The sequence below is a fragment of the Pogona vitticeps genome, chromosome 11, assembly GCF_051106095.1.
Source record: "Pogona vitticeps strain Pit_001003342236 chromosome 11, PviZW2.1, whole genome shotgun sequence".
NCBI lineage: Eukaryota > Metazoa > Chordata > Lepidosauria > Squamata > Agamidae > Pogona > Pogona vitticeps.
The window spans coordinates 21,038,599-21,060,327 of NC_135793.1; the positions used below are offsets into that span (position 1 = coordinate 21,038,599).

General features: G+C 41.5%; 1 protein-coding gene across 2 annotated transcripts in view; it reads right to left on the reverse strand.

Annotated features, from left to right (window-relative positions):
* The window catches only part of AFF2 (ALF transcription elongation factor 2), a 413,936-nt gene that overhangs the window by 182,805 nt on the left and 209,402 nt on the right, over nt 1–21,729 (reverse strand). For both annotated transcript variants that reach the window (XM_078380609.1, XM_072981115.2), the window contains exon 4: nt 1,869–1,913. In XM_078380609.1, coding sequence (XP_078236735.1) covers nt 1,869–1,913 — 45 coding nt within the window. The remainder of the gene's footprint in view (nt 1–1,868; nt 1,914–21,729) is intronic.

Consider the following 21,729-nt stretch of genomic DNA (forward strand, 5'->3'; position numbering starts at 1 on the left):
CTTTCCCATTCTTGTGCACAAGAATGAATGGAGCGAGGATTTACTTAAAGGCTATTTTTAAGATTGCATTAAGCAGCTACAGGGTGAGGAGTGAAGAGTAGTAAACACTGCCTTTTGCCTCGCCTGACCTCCAAGCCTTTATAGCTCATCCAGGTCTAGAAGCGGAATACCACCAGGGAACTCTCTCATGGTGCAAAAGACCAGGAGGTTCTTGGCCAGCTGCTCCTGATCCAGACACTGATTTATTTACTCTCTCCCTGAAAAGTGCTCATTGTTACTCATCCTTTAGACAGCAAAGGGCCAGGTTGCTAAATTACTGATATTGGACATCATATCCTTCCAAGGTGTTCCTGCATCTGACTGATTCGCTTGATTTACTAGTTTGGGCAGGTTGCTGTTCACTTGGCCGATGACGTACATCAATCCATTTGAAATTCAGATCATGTCGTCTTCCCTGCCACTATCCCCCTCAACCTGTTCCCAGCAAAAGCCTCGAGATATCAGAAGAAAATATTGAAACTGCTTGTGGGCTGCTAGAGACTTCTACACCCACGCTAGACGATGCTGCACCGGTATTTCTCAAAATGCAGTTATCTCCCATCAGCATCCATTAATAGATGGCAAGAGGAAACAATTAATGAAGCCGCATGGAGGGTGGGGACGGAGAGATAAACCTATTAGGAAGCTAATTTTGCTTTGGGAACAAGTCACCCCAGCTATGGCTGTCCCGTATTAAGTCAATTACCGCTTTTCTAAATGGTAGGAGAAAGGTAATACCGCATATAATTTACTCAGTCAAGGGCATTTTTGCCTGCTGATCAATTTACATATTCTCCAATGTCATCAGATTGGAGGCAGTCATCAGAAAGAGAGAGGAACAAGTAAATTACAGACTTTTGTTCATTTAACTCTCATCTTTATGTTCTTATTACAGGAAGGTTTTGTTTTGCTCAGGACTATGAAGCTTTTAATTAATCTCACAACTGTCCACGTGTCCATCCAATAGGACGGAGTGCATGTTTCCAACCGGAATTATAATGTTGTTTATGGAATGAATATCTACCGAGAGTCTTTGAGCAGATTCTTAAGATTGTGCACCAATTGCTCAACAGTAGAGCAAACAAAGCCCATACCCATGTGCGCACAGGTGCACATGCACACCCACACATACAAGAGGTGCACAAGAAGTGGTTGATAGTTCTGAAAAGTGCCCCTTAAATGGTGCAGCAATCAGTCCTAGATTTGTGCAATGTATGTACATCACACAGTTATGCATATTATGCAGTTCTTGTTTTAAAATGGGCAACCCTGCAAGTAAGCCAGAAGATTCTTTCTCAGTCACCATTACCAGTATGGAGGAGAACAGTGTAGTTCCTCATCCTTTCACATGACTATCAGATCAGCAGGGACTGCAAGGTAGAGAGAGTATGACCGGCTTGAGGTCACCCATAACATTTTGTGGGTTTAGTCCCAGGTTAGCTGGGTCTAGATACCCAGTGTGTTGTAGTGCAGTAGTCCCCAACCTTGGGCCTCCAGATGTTCTTGGACTACAACTCCCAGAAGCCTTCACCAGCATCTCTGCTGGCCAGGATTTCTGGGAGTTGAAGTCCAAGAACATCTGGAGGCCCAAGGTTGAGGACCACTGGTGTAGTGGATAGAGTGATGGGTTTGAATCCCCATTTGGCCATGGAAACTCAGAGGGAGAGTGGAACGGAGAAAGCAATTTCTTAAATATTTCACTTATTAGGGTCACTATAAGTCACTTCTGACTTAATAGTACATAACTAATTGACTAGCTGGCTCTAAGACCAACACTGTTATCTACTTCAACTTTTCCAGCACCACCAAATGAAAATGATTCGACTTACCCGCAATATTTCTTCCACACAACTGGAATCATTGGAAAGGTTAACCTAGAAGGAGGGAAAACAAAACGTTCAGTCCATCTAAAACCAAGTTCACAGATAACAACAGAAAACGGAAGGGATATACCTATATGATTAAGTCAAGCTTAGCAACTGATCATTCGCATTGCACGAGAGGCTGATCCAAGCAGAAACCAGAATCTAGAACATATCAAAATACGATGCTTTGTGTTGTGTATGTTGGTTGTGTCCTACTCAAAAGTGTGAGGATAAGGCAAATCCCTCCAAGAATGTAATCTTTAGACCAATACAATGTAGATGAACATCACCTGATGTCCCCCGAGTAACATGTCACATCTGGTGATGTAGTGAATTGAATGTTAAGCTAGGACTCAAGAGATCTGAGTTCAAATCCCTCTTTGGCCATGGAAACTCAACAGATAAACCACTCTGTGAACATCTCACATATGTTCAAAACTTATCAGGGATGCTACACTTCAGGAGCCACTTGATGGCAGATAAATCTAAAATCTACTTTTATAAATATATACATTATTGGACCACGATAGTTGTGGTGAGATTATTTTAATTGCACAAGGTTGGAGCTGTAAAATAAATTGAACTCCCTTCAGCTTGTAATGCATAACTTCAAAAGCCAAAGAAGTCTGAATTTCTACTGGATTTTTTTTACTGTCTCCCCTTTAGTTACATTTCTAATTAAATCGCTTTGAACTTCTGATGCCAAGAGATATTGCTAAGTGTGTTCACCACGGAGGGCTCTGGCCTGCTTTGACATCACATGTCTTAACTGCTTACTAAATGTGAAGAAGAGATACCGAGATCCTAAAATAACTCGCTTCTATTTGATTTATAAGTCACATTAATTAAATTTTACATCTCTAGCAGTTCCAATACAAGATCTAATTAAGTAAAAGTTGATTTAAAAAACAACAACACCCAAAAACCACCAGCACAGACATGCAAAGCAAACCACTGGAGTTGTAACACAGAAGTAACTGGTTAGCCTCAAATTAATGAGGCGCTCTGCTAAGCAAGAATGTCCATAAATCCCTAATGAGAATTTTAAACACATTAAAACTTCCTAATACAAAGTGTTTGCTTTTGTTTTTATCCAATAACAAATAAGCCAATAATGTTATGCCTCTAAATGACACTATTAACTGTCATGGCAAGTTTTATTTGACAATCACTCCATTCCAATACAGTAAAAACCAATTAATTTGCCTGCTGTGAAATGTTTCTTGATAGCTTTTATGTGGGTTTCTTTCCCCACTGGCCCCCTCCTACTCTAGGAAATGTAACTAGGTGGTCAATGGAGAGGCTAGGTTTTCCTTCAAAATGTACTGCAACCAGCTGTAGATTTGCTATCCAGTTTGCATTTCAAATGCATGGTGAGATAACCTAGAACGTGCGGATGGTCATTTCTCACATAATGTCACCCCGATAAACATAACTTCCCAGTGATCATTTGAGGACTACACATGAAACAATCAAATATTTGACGGTAAAATCCACCCAGAGAGCTTTGGGTAGTGTGGGTGGCATATAAATTAATAAAATAAATAAGATCCCTGCTTTAGTTTCTCTTTAATTCGTCAATCGTGGAGAGTTTTGCTTCTCCTGCTTTTTTTTTTAAAAAACTAACTGATAACCATTCATCATCCTCTGAAAACACAAGAACATAAAATGTATAATTGCTGGCTCCAGACCTACAAGTAGGAAGAGCGAAAACACCTTGGGCGGCAGATTTATGGTCTCGTTAAAAAGGCCAGCCAATTGTTAGTTATTTAATTTGTCGCTTTGTCTTTATAGCCGGAGATGGGGATGTTGGCAAGTCATTGGGTCGGAATCTCAAGTCTCAAGTCCAAGTCTTTGGCACCAAGTCCCAAGTCGGAGTCCCTACTGAAAACAAGTTTCCCCCCCCCCCCCACAGGTGGGTGGGTTCTAAGTCGCGAATCAAGTCTGAGCCATTCAAACACCACCATCGAAACACCCAGAGTTCAGTCTGAGTTAAGTCACCTTAAGTCCTACTTAATTCCAACTTGACAGTGAGTTGCGCAACTCAAGTCCTCATTGTATTCGCAAAGGCTTTCACGGCCGGAATCTAATGGTTGTTGTGGGTTTTTCTGGCTTCTTGACCGTGTGCTGAAGGTGGTTTTTCCTAACGTTTCGCCAGTCTCTGTGGCTGGCATCTTCAGAGGACAGCAAACAGTTTGCTGTCCTCTGAAGATGCCGGCCACAGAGACTGGCGAAATGTTAGGAAAAACCACCTTCAGAACACGGCCAAGAAGCCTGAAAAACCCACAACAACTCAAGTCCTCATCCCTGGCTGGCGATGAAGAGAGATGCTTTTAGGCATTTCTATGCCATGGGAGATATTAACTTCCATCATGTGGTATACTAGTATATGACATTAACCTAGTGTTAACCAAGAGGTCCAATGTGCTCAAGGCCTTTGACCCTAAATGAGGAAGGCCCTGAGTGGCTTGGACCTCCATATTCATGCGTGTTCCCAAGCTAAGGAGCCAAACCTGCACCTTAATCTGCAGTGGGGAAGGAGAACCATCCATGGAGACAGCAAAATATATATGGATTCATCTCTGATGACTGCAAATTTGTTGTGAAAAGAGCACGTGTCTCTGTGTTCCCCACTGGTCCCCTTGTGAGAAGAACTGTGAGTATTGAGATCCACAAAGTTGAGCTTCCTGGTTCTTAAAATGGACCAGATGGTTCACGCAGAAGGTTCCCAGTTTCCTAGAAGGTCCTGTTGAAAGACATTGTTCTTCAGTGTCTTTGGAAAGATTTTTATTTGAAATAGCTGATGCCAGCCAGAGCAGGCAATATGAGGCTAGACACAGCAATAGTTTGTCTCAGTTTTCACACGATAACATAATCATGTTATAAATGATTACGAATCTGGTAACATGGCCTAATTGTAGACGACACGGAAAAGGCAGAAACCAAATTGTCTCCCCTCTCATATCTTTTCTAGCTCAAGTTTAGATTTTGAACTCCTTTCTTTGAGGTCACTTCCTGCTTTTTCTTTCTCCTCCATCCTAGCAGGACAGCTAGAGGCAGAAAAATGGCTGCCAGGAGATCTATAGGCATAGAAGCCAGGTCTTCCAGTCTTCTGTGCCCATTTTTATACAATGTTTCCTTTTGCATTATCCTTAAACAGATGTTCTACTTATTGAACACTAAATTTCCATTTTTGTCTTCACACCAGTCTTTACTCCATATTCAGTGGCTCAGCATGATGCCAGCAAACATGCCAAATAATCCTATCAAAAACAATACTAAATTTTGTTTTGCCATTAGCATGCCATTATCCGTGGAGTGAACATCTTCTTGTCCTGCATGACCAAGTACAGAAATACACAGACCATGAGTGAAGAACATCTCCCCCAGAGTATACATTGGCTAACATCCGCAAGGGCCTACTGCAACGTCTTCATGGGCTACAGTCACTGTTTAGATCTGCATCATCTGTCACTAGTGTGAAAACGCACTAGGATTTTGGCCACTATATCGTTTTCTAACAAATATAGCCTATAACCAGGATTCAAGTGAGTGATAACCAAAACACAGATTAGTAATAAGCATGATAATAAAAGAATGGATACCTCCCAGCTTTTGGTGCAGGTTGAAGCACCAACATATCTATGGGCAAGCTAAAATGTCTCCAAAGGCAAAATTGGAGAGAGAAAAAATAGTCCTTCATGGAATTAAAAAAAGCTAAGAACACAAGAAGCTACCTTATATTTATTCAGAACTTTGGTCCATTGAGGCCAATACTGGCAACTCTGACTGGCAGCCACTCTTCAGGGGTTGAAGCATCATTTCCTGCCTCTACTGGTGAGGTCAGGAAATCCTATTCGTTTCAGCTGTGAAAACATCTCCGGTCATCCCTACATCAACCCAAAAAGAAAAACTGCCGGTGGATTTATTCAGTCTTGCTTCCCTTGGATCGTGCGTGGCGGTAGCTAGAGCAGCCAAAAAAACAGACCAGTGGTTCTTTCCCCCAGAAAAATCTACTGAGGACAGAATGCCAAGCAGTTCTCTTTTTCTGGCGCACACAAGGCGTGTTCACCAGACGTGCGACTGTGACAAATCTAAGATCATAAAAGCTCTTTGCAACTCTATTAGAAAGCTTTCCAACTGTTGGGGCTGTCCAAAGACAGATCGGTTTTTAAGTGGAAATCCCCATTTATATCAAAAGAGGCTTCAGCTGGCAACGTCGCTCTCTTTTTGCCAGAAAACTTTGAAAAATAGGCCGCAAAATGCAAACCAGTTGCTACAGAGACGTCTCTGTGCAACTGAGGAGTATTGAAATGGCCAGGCAATGTACTTAGGCTCCCGTAATGTGCCTTAAATTAACAGTTGATACAGTTACTGTCCACTGAAATCTTTCTGATGGGCCAATAAATTAGGTAACTGGTAAAAGAAAAATATATGCATGATATTAAAAGGTAATAAATAAATAAATAATATCCACATCCATATGTATTGAGTTGGCTGCACACACACACACACACACACACACACACACACACACACACACACACACACACACACACACACACACACACACAGACACCCCTCCTAATATAATAGGGTAGCTTTTGGATACATTCCCTTTTAAAAAAAAAACACTACAAATCCCAGAATCCCCCCATCAACAATGCCAATCTGCACCAGATGTGTCAAGGCAGATCTATTGACCTCTTCTATGTTGACAATGTTGGGCTCTCATATGTGCAAACTGACCTTGCAATTTGCTTCCTGCGTCCACAGAATCAGAATGTAGGCTGAGATGAAACAGGTGTTTCTTCGAAGCATGAGCCCAGAAGAATATCCATCAATCCTACTATTTTCAAAATGCCAGTGCTCCACATGTGTAAAACGGCGGCAGCGTTGGGATTATGAACCCTTAGGTCTAGATGACGGAGGCCAAACTAAGCCTGGCCTTGAAGTTCATGGAACATGTTACTTACATTCCTTAATCTCTCTTTTATCACAGTTCAAATGTAGGGAAGATCAGAAAAATATCTGGGTTTCATTTGGTTAAAAAATTAGATACCTAGTGTGGGTGTAATGGATATAGTGATGCACTAGGACTCTGGAGACCCTGCTTCAAGCCCCAGCTTGGCCATGGAACTTTATTGGGGGAGTGGAACTGGTAAAACATAATTTTAAATAACTTTTCCTTTCCTTTCCCCCTCTTCTTTTTTTTAGATCTATCACCTAATCCAGATTGTTCAAAATTATTTCTTTAGACGGATCTAACAGTCTCTGACACTGCTTCATTTGTGACCTTTTTCATCTGTCAAAACAGACAGCTATTTTTCTGGCAAAGATACAATCCAGGGCCTCAAAAGGTGCGGCACTAAACATTAAACCATTCCACGAGACAGTCATGGAAATTATAATTCAAAGTTCAACATCCTTTAGCATTTCCTGCTGAAACATTTTTGGCATCCAAGGGCAGAAAGTTGAAATCTGGCTTCCAATTGAGCCCATATCTAGCGCTTTCTACAAACGTTGGCTGCGAACATTCCTCATTGTCAGGAAGATCAACAGATGCCGGGTTCCATTAATTTTATTTCTCTGGCTGCTTTTCACTTTGAGAATCCTTTTTTTTTTTTAACCTTAGGATGTTGACCCGCTGCTGGACCCCATCAAGAACAGATGAGAAGAGACACTGATATATTAGGCAGCCGGAAATACTTCGGGGAAATTCCCAATAGCAATCTCAGCAGACGTTTCTATTTCTATTCATATCGACTAACACCATAAGCAGAATAAAACAAGATTTGCAGGAAAATCAAAGAACTGCAATCTGTTTTTGCCTGAGATGTAAAGTTACTCATCTTCACCAGACTTGAGAATACTTTCATAGAAATGACAAGCCTAGAAACCTTTATAGTAGAATCAGTGTGGTGGAGAGGTTAGAATGTTGGACCTCATAACTTGGCATGCCCTTCTAAGGCAGTGGTTCCCAACCTTGGGTTGACCAGATGTTCTTGGACTGCAACTCCCAGCACAGCTGATGAAGGCTTCTGGGAATTGCAGTCCAAGAACACCTGGGTTACCCATGATTGGAAAGCACTGTTCTCAGGTCAACCAGATGTGAAGTTTGGTGACTCCAATTTTATGGGGATGGTGATCCACTGTGGGCTTTAGCCTGAAGTTTACATGAGCTGTCCAAGGTACTGAATGCCATTTGCACCTGAAAAGATTCAGAACTTTGGTCAGCTTTTTAAAAATCCAAACTAATAATAAGCATTTGCTGTCAGGTCAATACGGACTTATAGCAAGCCTTTTAAAACTTTTCCTTTTAGTGAATACTCAGAAGTGGGTTTATCATTCCCTTCTTCTGGGACGATGCTGTTTGCCCAAGGCCATGCAAGCTGGCTGTATTCATAAGAGGCACAGAGGGGGAATCAAATTCCTAGTCAGCTGAATACCTAAACCACAGAGCTATCCAGCTAGCTAAAATTCAAACTAGTAGAAGGGGATTGACTGCCCCTGCAATATTCCAATCACTAGCCTACACTATACATAAGAAAACACACACAGACACACACACGTTTTTCCTCACTGCATGACAGTGAGCAGTTCCGTCTGTGCTTTTTTTGGGGGGCAGACAGGATACAAGTGAAAAATAAAAACATTTTCTACATTGTTCGACACATATATTTATGCAGAGCTGACCCAAGAATTTTGCCACCTGAGGCAAAGGACAACATGGCAGCCTCTCCTGTTTCACATATAGAAATGAATTGGATAGGCGACTGAATTTTGCCTCAGCAGTGGAGAGGTAACAACGTTTCCCCATTATACCTGAAAATGAGAGACGGGGGGGGGGGGACAGCAAGTGTAGTCCATTCCTTTTTGTTCCCTAACAGAGGGTTATGGCTCTAGGGAGTTCTTCTTTTGCCTTGAGCATCTGTTGCCTGTGAGATGTGCCCCACTTTACCTAATAGCAGGACATGCATTCCAAAGAAGCAGACTTTGTTGGATTTCATAGACGTAGATGAACGTACAGTGTAGTTTTTTTGGGCATCTCTTGATATTTCATTTGAGCAGAAACATGTCTCACCTGAAGAATCCATATTCATACTTTGGGCACATCATGAAAAGGCAAGATTCTCTGGAGAAGACACTAACGCTGGGAAAGGTGGGAGGCAGTGGGAAAAGAGGAAGACCAAATATGTGATAGACTGACTCTAAAAGGAAGCCAGAGGTTTCTGTTTGCCAGAGTTGAGCAGGGTTGTTGACGACAAGTCATTCTGGAGATGGCTCATTCATCAAGTTGTCATAGGGTGACTTGGCAGTCAGAATCTATGGGATGCCATCACCTAGCTATATCAGAGTGATGGCTGGAAACAACACCCTCATTCTGAACAGGCACTCTGAGATTGATGAGAAGTCCATTAACCATTTAAGTGATGCTGTGAAACCAAAAGCAAACAGGGGAGATATTTCTTGTCCTCACACCAACCAGACAGACATTCTTGCCCAGCTCGAGAATAATGAGAACTGGAGGAAATTTTATTGTGGTTCAGCCTTTATTGGATAAGTATGTGTATATGAAGGAGAGAAGGAAGGAGGGAGAAAGAGAAAACAGTATTTTATTGACCTGTACAAAACAATCTTAATTTTCTTTTCTCAGTTTTCCCCAGAGCTTGGTAAATCAAAGTCAGCTAGGTGTAAATGCACCAGTGTCATGTATATGGGTGGGGATCTCTTACTAGTCATATGCATGTGTGGACATGGATGGCTTTGAAGATGACTAAGGCCACTTCATGAAGAGTGCGGGATGCTATATACTTCCAGTTTCAAAGGCAGTAGGTCTCTGTCTATCAGAAGCTGGGGAATACAAGTACTCATGTTTTGTTTGTGGGTTTCCACAAACAACTGGTTGGCTGTGTTGTGTAGGAGGAGAATGCTAGACAAGACAGCTTGTACGAGTTGGTCTGGCTTTTTTGATCATATCAACTAATATTTGCCAGCATCTAGTTGCAAATAACCTAATTATCTGGTACTAACAATGAGAAAAGTAACTAGTAGTTACAAACTCACTTTTGGAAGTAAAGAGTAATATTTAAATTACTTAGGTGCAATGAGTAAAAATTTCTATTATTATCAACAGTTTCTTTGGAAGAAAATTTTAGGGTAGACATTGTAACAGGACTCCCCCCCCCATGTTTTATGCTTTTCTAATATCAATCTTAAGCGGTCTTTCATATTTTTATAAATTTCTCAAGCACATTATCAAAGCTGGCCACTAGAGGGAAGCAGAGTTTTTCTGACTGTTCACAACAACAAACAACATCTTAACAAGCACACAAGGTAAGTAATTATTTGCTTGACCGGAGCAGAAAATATCAGTAATGGTCATCTGGTTCCTTAGAAGAAGTTTCTACCATGAGTTACTTTTCAAATGCAACTGTTCAAAGTCTGCTGTGAAATGGTTCCGCCTGCTTTCAAGGTGGCAACGAATAATGTTCTTCCTCAGAAAAGAGTGAGGAGAAACAGAAGGATGTGGGAGATGTAAACTAGCCATTTTTCTCCCTGCTATTCAAGTAATTGTTGAATTGTTTCATCCCGGAGAGCTCCCACTTCGCCAGCAATGCAGCAACCGCCTCTAGTACCGAACGTACTGCAGGAAGGCATGGCAAAAACTCAGGAGATGAAACAAAGCCAGGCCTAATTGCAATGCAAAGCACAGCATCTCTCAGATGTTATGAGAAACGTGACTGGTCCCGGGGAAATTTCAAAATATGACCACCCAAGCATAACAGAGAAGAATGGCGAAAATCCAAGCAAATGGCAGTGGGGAAGCGAGACAATGTCTATCTCAGTTCATTTAAACAAACTCCCTCTCCTCTTCCTTATTCAAAAAAATGCATGCCTTTGTGTTAATAAGTCTCATAGTATGGTGTGTACGAGTGTCTGTGTGCATGTGAGTTTGTGTCTAATCTACAGAGTCTATTGGGGGGAAAGTAAAGAAAACCCAGCATCGCTTTTCTTACAAACAGGTCTTATTTTAATTGGGATTGCTCGTTCAATATTATTTTTTTTGTGCCATTAATCCTTATAAATAGCACGAGTTGAGTCCCCCCCCCCCATCTATAGAGGGAACAGAAATATAAACAAGACACAGGGATGCTTCCCCGGTTGGGAAAGAGCTGATATGGGAAGATATTTTAATAATATAGCACAGCACCCACCGTAGCACAATTTATGTCCATTCCAACAGAGCTTGTGAGGGAGGCTTCGGTGAATCAAATTGACAGTGCAGGTCTTTGCTTGCCTTTTTATAAATAAGCCCTATTGGATCTCCTTCCTGGTAATGGTGTACGGGACTACTGCGTATAAATGAATAGTGACCACAGAGCCGCTGGAATAGTGACCACAGAGTCACTTATCTGCCTTTGGAAGCTAAAACACAGGGGAGCAGTTTGTTCCCCAAATTATGGGGGCAACACCCCCCTGCCCTGGTCATGGGACGCCCATGTCACTAGCTGAGTGGAACAGGTCTTATGGATCCAGATTCCTATACTGCAGTGGTCCCCAACCTTGGGCCTCCAGATGTTCTTGGACTACAACTCCCAGAGGTCTTCACCACCACCTCTGCTGGCCAGGATTTCTGGGAGTTGAAGTCCAAGAACATCTGGAGGCCCAAGGTTGGGGACCACTGCTATACTGGATGAGAAGGTGTGTGTTTGGTGGACAAAGACATTTATGCACCTACATGTAAAATAACTGATGGAATCTACAGTATATTTGTGGATGAAGACATTTATGCGCCTACATATAAAATAATTGGTAGGATCTATATTTGTATTGTAGGTTATGGATGGGGATTTTCCTTCCCTTCTACCTGGAAATGTAACTATGACTTCACTTTTTTTGCCTGCTATTTCAAGCTCTTCAGGGGACAGGAAGAATTTAATTTTATCCACATGTTTGCTAGCATCGTTCAGATATCACACTTCTCCAAACTTTGTGGTGGAGAAACACAGGCCAATGAAATTGCCGGATATGTTCTATTCAACTGCCCCATGAGCCACTAGATCACTTTTTTACATTTCTCGAGGAGTAAATGCATATGTGTGTGTTTATCTGCTTACTTCTAGACCCAGAGTTTAATAGCTAAAGGAAACACAACCAAACTCAAGTAATAAAAGGGGCAAGTTAAATAAAGGTAAAGTGTAGAGAACATGTTGCATCCAGTGTGGAATCACAGATAAAATGCTGGATTAGGCCCTAAGAGAGGTGGGTTCAAATCTCTGTTCAGACATGGAAAATAGCTAGCAAGGTAGCAGAGGTAAAGTACACTTCTCCCTTGAATTGTATGTGTCTGAAAAGCACAGTTTTGGTTATACATGGATATATCAATCAAATTAACCAACGAACCAACGAACCAACGAACCAACGAACCAACGAACCAACGAACCAACCCACCAACCCACCAACCCACCAACCCACCAACCAACCAACCAACCAATTAATCTTTAATAAATTCTTTCACCCTATCCACCCAGAACCCCATGAGTTGAACGCTGAAGGCATCAAAGAGGTCTACATGCCCCTAACCACAACATCTCTAATTCAGCCTCTAAATCTTTAAGGATCATTACACACACATATGTATGGAAAGGATTGTCAATGTTTGTTGTGGGTTTTTTGGGCTCTTTGGCTGTGTTCTGAGGGTTGTTCTTCCTGGCCGGCATCTTCAGAGGACAGCACTCTGTGCTCTGGTGTAGTTGGGTTGGGAGTGGAATATTTATGGCTGTGAGATGGGCTTTTGTCTTTTTCTGTAGATGGGTGATTAGTGTGTCTTGTTGTGGGTGTATTGTTGTGACAAGAAGGAGAGATTGTCAATGTTATGGAAGAGAACCCGTATAGAGAGAACTGGTCTCTCTCTCTCTCTCTCTCTCTCTCTCTCTCTCTCTCTCTCTCTCTCTCTCTGTGTGTGTGTGTGAGAGAGAGAGAGAGAGAGAGACAGAGACAGAGACAGAGAGAGTGAAAGAGTGTGTGTGCATGTGCATGTGTGTGTGAATCAACTGTTTATCCATGGTAGTTATGTTTAGGAGGGGGCATAAGAGTTATTTACAGATTTTGAACTACATGGGGGTCCAGTGCCCTTAACTCCAGTGTTGTTGAAAAGAGGAGTGTACTCCTTGAACATGTGAACTGCTGGATAGCTCAGTGGCTTAGGTGTCTGGCTGCGGAGTTCTACTGCTGCCCACGGTGCCTCCTTGACAGGGGCTGGAGATGATGATCCATAGGTTCCAGCTTTGGCGTTCTAAGCTTACTGTTACCTCAGGAAACCCTATCAGAGTTGGAAGGTATTTGACGGAAGACAACAATCACAAACATGGGCAATACAGGGTAGGAAAATATCAAGGACAGTTTGATAGAAGGGATGGTCCATGTTTGAATGAAATGCGGGGATAGAAGGATGAAAAGGGCACAAAGCTTTGAGTGTGGTGAAGAGAACGTATCATTGCCATGACCACCGCCAATGAACAAACACTTGAAAACCGAACTAAAAGCAGTTCTATCAACACACAAACAACGTTGTTTATTTGCTTTCCTCTCCCAAATAAACAGGGCACACTACATTTGAGTGCTTTTGGGTCATGGGCATGTTTTCGAATACCCAATCACTTCCTCGCAGCTTAGGAGAGGTTTTATTAGTTGTCCTTCCAAACCCTGGTTGCCTCTCATCGCCTACTTCCTACCTCACCATCACCTGTATTTTCTGTTGCCAAGAGAGAATTATGCCTCCAGATGAAGATTTGGGGCATCTGCTGTGTTGCTCTCTACATCCTTCCCAAGGCAGATTAGCCACTCTTCCTGCGCTCATCAACCACAAAGTTTACCATCACCGCAGCCCAAAAACGACCCTGTCACTGCAGGACAGTTCTCCTAATGAGAACGATGGTGAGGCTTTCTCCTAGTGTGGTTTCCTTCTCCATCAGCTCATCATTTTAGGGATGGGGGATTATTTATCCTGAACCTAATGCCATATGCTCAGAGGGTGGTTGTTTCTCAGTTAAGAGCTAATAAGTTGACATTTTGGGGTGTACCCACTGGAATGTGGGGCCGGAGAACAGGCCCAGAATCAAATCTGGCCCTTCGGATGAAAGAGAAGCCCATTTTTAGAGAAAGGTATGGACCCCCAGGGATGCTGAAGTTGGTTCTTCCTTTTTTAAAGAAAGTTACACAGGGCTTTATGGGAAGGAAGGAAGGAAGGAAGGAAGGAAGGAAGGAAGGAAGGAAGGAAGGAAGGAAGGAAGGAAGGAAGGAAGGAAGGAAGGAAGGAAACTGTAAAGACACTACTGCAATTGCTTCCTTTACCGTGTGCAACAAAACAAGAATAAATCAGGAATTCTGCAAGCAATCAGGTTAATTGCTATACAGCTGGCTGCATTTATTTTAAAGCATGGCAGCAACATTCAGAAGCCTTTAGTGGTAGATATGGGCCATGGGAAGATGAAGGAGAGAGATGAATCGCTCTTCTAGCCCTGGTGATCTCATCCTTTTTAAGCAGCCCTGAGAATATGCACTTGGAATTACAGGGCTTATTGCTCTCGTTGAATGAGATTAAACTTGTAAATCTCTGAAATCTTTTCTCTTTGATTCCTGACTGTTCCAACATGGAGTTTACAGGAAAAATAAAAAAATCAGATCCTTGATCAAAACAAGAGCACCAGGGTGCTGTAAAACCTTTCAGTCTCCTTCGTGTGTAAAAAAAGGTCCCCTAGGAGATGGCCCATCCTTCAAAGTCAAGCCAGCAGACAAAATAGACAACTGGGAAGTTGATCCCCTCCACAATGTACTTTTGTACTTAGGATCCACAAGAATTGCAGAGTGTTGGACCTGGAGAGTTAAAACTAGAGATGGGCAGGATCATTTTTTCAGTCACGCAGAGGTACGACATTTCCCAGCCCCTGAAACACGAACCAGCACAAACCACTGAACCAACAGTTTATGGCCATTGTGACACTTCCAAAATGCAAACTAAAAATGTTTCCATTTTGTTGCATTTTTGTCAAATCCAACCATTTTTGACCCATCCTTCTTTCACATGAACATGATACTCTTTGCATTTCATTCACAAGGAAACGTGTGTTTCCTGTTTTCATGCATTTTTCTAAGGTACATGCATTTTACCTACTCTTTCCAGCTGTTGTTTTATAATGCCGATTTCCAACTTGAAAAAAACAAACTATTCGATTCCGTTGCACTTCTGGATCTGAAAGAAAGTCTCTGGATTTGACAAACCATTGCCGACGCCACCACCACATAAATATCACTATGTCCTGGGAAACTTTAAATTAATTCATTAATTCATATTTTTTTTGCCAGGATCACACTGGCTGAAATTCTGCTGCACAGCTAAGCCAACAGAGCGTGAAGTTGTTCAAGCCATGGCAAAATCTGCACCAAGGTGGAAGCCTTATCTGAGAAGCTGTTCTGCCAGTGTGCGGTTGTGCGGTCAGTTACACACTCAGTACACAGTCAGTTGCATGGTCAGTTGTGCGGCTTGATGTACAATCAAATTGCCATGGTCTAAATTATTCTGTGTCATGCGCAATAATAATTCATTTATTGTTTCTCTGCTTTCCAGATCAACCCATTGAAACAGACTAATTCTAATCGGTCAGAGGTTAAGTTAGAGAGAGGGAGGGTGAGCATGCACAGCAGCCAGAATGGACAGAGAGCATATTTTCCACTCTTATCTGTTCCTTAGGGTGATAAACACAGACTGAAGGCTGGAGCAAGATTCACTCTTAATGATTCCACTTTATTTAAGGCTGAAAACATTAATTCCCCACTGTTGTCTTTCTTTCGAAGATAGATGAGAGATGAAAGATGAACTCTGCCAAGCCTTTGAAATGAGAGCGGCTCAGAAGAAATCTTCTCCCTGATAGCAATATGTGAGAAAACTATTATTTTGGAACATGATTGCATTTTTCCCTCTACTTCTGCCACCATTTTTTACTGTTCCGCTGCATGAAAAATTACCTAACCTGTTGGAATGGATTCCTTGACCCACACACGGCTACATTAAAGGGTATAATTTAATGCAATCTAACTAAATTAGCATCAATTAGACAGGCTAAATTAAAGGGCATGTCACTAATAAATTTTATGCTAAACATATTCCTGATAATAAGCTCACTAAAAAAAACCTGCATAATGAAATAAGACACTTTTAAACACACTGTTGAAGTTCTAAATATGAGTGTATAAAAAATAATGAAACCAAGTACAGTAAGCCAATTCCAGAGCTGCCTTTTATGATTGCATCACCCCAGTACTATAGTGATTAATGTGGTGGTTAACGTAATGGACCAAATTTTGTGATTAACTAAGGATCCAGGCACATCAACTATCTCCCAGAGAGTCTACTCTTACCTAGATTACCTGATATCAAGATGCAGGTTTGCTGATTATAAAGTAGTAGTGTGTTCTTTGGAGAATTCTGAATTTCCTTAAGATTGCATCAAGGGTTCCTCGGTGAAAAGAACTTTCCAATTGCTGCAGAATTTCCCTAAAATGCATGCAGGAAGCTGCCAAACCTAAGCTCACACTTTCTGACTGCCATGACCTCTGTCCTGGGAGTGAGCACCATTATATACAGTAAATGATCTGAAGCTTTGAGAATGGTGGCAACAGGCAGATAAATTGTTTAGGTGTACTCTCCCTTCTTGTCTTTTCTGGATCTACATGCAGATGATTAAACTTAGGCTTCCTTCCTTCTTTCTCTGAGGCTTCTTTCTCCTATTTATTTGTCCTAGCTTTATAGAAGCAGACAGGAGCTGCCAGAAGGTCCTTCACCATGTAGAGGCTAACTCACATGTATAACCACATTAAGCAGTCCTTCTTCCTCCTGCATTATCCATAAATAGCCTTCCCTGAGCTAATAAACAATATTTTTTCCTCCTCTTTGCCTAATACAAGCCTCAAGAAGGATCAACTGCCATTCATTATCCACAGGCTCAGCACTAGGTTGTTGCACTCTGTAAGAAAATATGAAATAATCTTAACATCCTGAGAGAGGCAAGACCAGGGAAGAGACACACATCATTCCCTTGAGGTGGGGAGTGCAGTGTCCCCAACACGGCAAAACCAACCTTCACATATAGATGAAAGGAGGTGTCCTTAACTACTGAGATTTTCCAGAAGGGGATGGAGAAAATCATGGGCAGGCATGAGACAGTGCTAAGTACATTTGAGCCAAATATGGAGGAACATATGGTACAGAAGAACCTAAATATGGCATAACCATGGTGGCGCCAACATGACGGCGATCTCTCTCCACTTTATGATTACTTTGGGATGGTGACCTGTGGAAAGATGTTTTACTTTGTACAGATTGTATGAAAATTTATATAGAAAATAAAGGCTGGAAATAAAAATTAAGTAAGAAAACTATCTGAAGAGGATTATTATATAAGCCCTCAGCCTTCTCTCCTCCTAGCTAACATACCCAACACTCTCAGCCATTGCTCATAGGCTTGGATTCCCAGACTGTTGGACGTCTTTTTCACCTTTCTCTGGACATGTGTAAGATTTGCAATAGTCTTCTTGAACAGTGTTGCCCAGGACTGGACACAGTGGGAGAAAGACACAATGCAGGAACTCAGATTTGGAAATGGTACATGGACATGGATTTCCATTTTGAAGGAAATCAACCCTGAGTGCTCCCTGGAAGGACAGATCCTGAAGCTGAGGCTCCAGTCCTTTGACCATCTCATGAGAAGAAAAGACTCCCTGAAAAAGACCCTGATGTTGGGAAAGTGTGAAGGGAAGAGGAGAAGGGGACGACAGAGGATGAGATGGATGGACAGTGTCATTGAAGTGACCAACATGAATTTGACCCAACTCCAGGAGGCAGTGGAAGACAGGAGGGCCTGGCATGCTCTGGTCGATGGGGTCATGAAGAGTCGGACAAGACTTAATGACTAAACAACAACAACAACGTGAAGGTGGGGATTGCCATTTCAAAGTTATGGCATTGGTCCAGTTTCAGCCAACTATGGGACTGCCGTGTCCTCTCCAGCTTGGCCCTAGAAGTGATAGATTATTATGTGCTGGCACCTGTCTCTTAACAGATGGACCTGACTTTTTTTTTCATAGTCAAGTGCTTTGATATTTCACTCTACTACGGTTTATTGCAAGCCACAGGAGTGGCTGAAGCCGCAGTCTTGGGAAAGCTCCCAATTAGCAGGCAGCATCAGAGAAGTCAAGGAGAGCCGCCCGAACCCACTCCTTCAACCTCATTTGAAAAAATCTACCAAACCACTAGTGATCCTGTTTTATTTAGGCTGCCTGATAAAGCTAGAAAACTCTCCATCAGTTTGGTTCATTAACCTATAACTGTACAAATGCAGGAGTCAATTACATTGCCACATCAGATGTGTGTAAAGATAATTAGCCTGCAAAGAAGATGTAAGGATGTCCATAAAGGCAGTGGAATGTGACCTATTAAATCAAGCCGAAGCCTATTATGGGTCAAAAAACTCATTTGTGGGGCCAATAACCTCATGGCTCTGGGCAATCTACCATGAATTCTGCAGGCGACTTTTTCAGATAAACTTGAAATCTGTTTCCCAGCCCCCCCATCCCTATTTCAGGGTGCTTGTTAACTAATTACAATTCAGGTTTCAAATGATGTATTCCATTGGTGGTTCAAAATCTGCAGTAAGTTTCTCTGAACTTCTGTGGCAGATTATCTGGTTTCTTGGTGTAATTTGTTTAGTTCCAGTTATATTTCATTTCTTGCTGCTGATTATTGTTGTTATAGGGCACTGTTTTACCCTGTCTTGTAAACTGCCCAGAGTGGCCTTGGCAGCCAGATGGGTGGCATAAAAACCAACCGACCGACCGACCGACCGACCGACCGACCGACCAACCAACCAACCAGATAGATAGATAGATAGATAGATAGATAGATAGATAGATAGATAGATAGATAGATAGATAGATAGATAGATAGATAGATAGATAGATAGATAGATAGATAGATAGATAGATAGATAGATAGATAGATAGATAGATAGATAGATAGATAGATAGATAGATGGATGGATGGATGGATGGATGGATATTAACTTGTCCCCTGTTATAATACATCTTGTTACAATCTTCATGTTCAGAGTTCACAGAGTACAGGATGGAGGAAGGTAACCCATCTCAATTGGCTGTGGCAGCAGGGGCTCACAGAGGGTAATACTTTTAAAAAGCGGGGGATGGTGGAAGTTCTTCACAAGCAATGTACACATTAGGCAAAGGTTTGTGGAAGAAACCTGCATCTTGATATCAGGCATATATGTCCATTTGGAATTATTATTATTATTATTATTATTATTATTATTATTATTATTATTATTATTATTATTATTATTATTATTATTATTATTATTATTATTATTATTATTATTATTATTATTGTTGTTGTTGTTGTTGTTGTTGTTGTTGTTGTTGTTGTTGTTGTTTTTGTTGTTGTTGTTGTTGTTGTTGTTGTTGTTGTTGTTGTTGTTGTTATTATTATTATTATTATTTTAAGGAATTACGTAGTAGAGATGGGCATGGGCCACAGGTTCGGTGGTTTGTGATGGTTCATTTATTGACTGGGCATTTGTTCTGTGCTTCCAAGCCCCTCTTCCTACAATGGGTGCCACGGCTTCCCTGCCCTGCCTCCTCCAGCAACTGCCTCTCAGTGGTCACCCACCAGAAGAGGCAGGGCTGGGAAGCTCCGGGCACCTATTTAGCCAATAAATGAACCGTCAGGAACCACTGGAATTGTGGATCATGCCCTTCTCCACTGCAAAGAAACAGAACAGAAAGAAAAGAAGGTGTTCACAATCACAACGTTGAGGGGAAAACACCCAAGCGGGCAGATTCCTCCTAATCTCTTCGTCACATGGGTCAACATGACAAAATGCAGGTGGTAGAGGAATCATGACAGTGTGCTCTTGTGTTAAAAGAAATCCCTCTTTTTGTAGAAAGCGAGTACATCAAAGAGGAGGGTTCTTAATGAGCAACAGCTTGGCCAGGAGATTTAGAAAGTTGCAATCTGGAAAAAGAAAATTCCCCAGGCTTTGCTCCACCTCTGTTAGCCCCTGGGCAACCTTTTAGCCCAAACGTAGATTTTAGAACCCACTTCTCAATTTACAGAAGACGGTCCCCTATTTCTAGAGCTACATCCTCCAAATATACACTTTTAGCACTGCTGGTTTGGGCTTTTAAAGGGGCCTTGTAATCCATTTATTTCAAGCAGCTTTCATTTGAGAGGCCAAGTTGAATTTTTGATTATTTAATGGTTTATCCTGCTGCTGCTCTTAAAAAACTATTTCTACTAAATTGTTTAAATTGGTTTTATATAAGTATTGTGCTGGGTTGGAAAATGGTTTTTAAACTACTGTTTTTCCAGGGATTTTTTTTAAAAAAAAAATGTTTTCATGAAAGTAGGCTGTACTGTGGAGTGTTTTTTTTTTAAAAATAGTGGTGGGTCTCAGGTGAACAGGCAGAGGAGTATAGCCTCAAGTCTAGCCAAATCATGCTTTGGGTACTTTCTCTATGGTCACTTTTAACTAACGGATGCATTGTTTGCAAAGTTTTCCTTTTATATAATACATTTTTGTATGCATCTTTCCCTAATAAACACACTGATATGGGCGGTTTCTCCTAATCTATATATTATTTGTTTAAAGAACTGCATCACAAAGATAGGCAAACACTTTAGCACATGTTGGTCGCTTCAATGACCCTGTCCAACCATCTCGTCCTCTGCCGTCCCCTTCTCCTCTTGCCTTCACACTTTCCCAACATCAGGGTCTTTTCCAGGGAGTCTTCTTTTCTCGTGAGACGGCCAAAGTACTGGAGCCTCAGCTTCAGGATCTGTCCTTCCAGTGAGCACTCAGGGTTGATTTCCTTCAGAATTGATAGGTTTGTTCTCCTTGCAGTCCAAGGGACTCTCAAGAGCCTCCTCCAGCACCACAATTCAAAAGCATCAACTCATCGGCCGTCAGTCCTCTTTATGGTCCAGCTCTCACTTGATGTGTGCTAAAATATATACTGAACAAAATTCTCTCTAACCTTTGAAAGAGACACCTCCTAAACTTATAAGTCTCAAACTCTTAAGATTTCAATTCTGGTAGAAATTGTACTGTTGCTACGATTCATTGGTTGGGTTCCCCTCCACCAAAGTCTTCTCATAGAGGGCAGGTGGCAGTTCTCATTTTGTCCTTAGAAAGCTGCATTATGGTCCATAGGGAAGCCGACGCTAAGCAAAAGCCGTGTCAACTCATTCTAAAATCTATTAACATAACAGTCGTTAATTTGATCTGCAAAATACTGTACCAAAGTCCCATCTAATGTTGCCTTAAGGGATACAATCAGGACTCTTTATTAAATTACTGTAACCTAACTGATATTGCTCCTGTACTTCAGGTTGCCCAAGGGGGTGGGGGAAGGATGCATTGATCCCAGTATTTATTCAACTACAATGTACTCCAGATTTGAGCAGAAACATTGCTTTGTGTTTATTTTTTTATTTTCCGCGTAAACATATAACTCTGAAGAAACCAAATGATTGGAAAACTTGCCCCTCCTTTGCTTCATCTTTTTAAACCACACATATTCAATACGGGGCAATGGCAAGGATGGTCTAAAACGTTGACAGATGTTAAAAGACTAAAAGTTTTATGTGTAGAGAGTGGAAATTTAAAAGGGGTATCATTCTACTCAACCCCTTAACATAATAAGAACGTCTGCTAATTATTTAAAATAGTGTTGTAACGAATCCTCGCGAAAT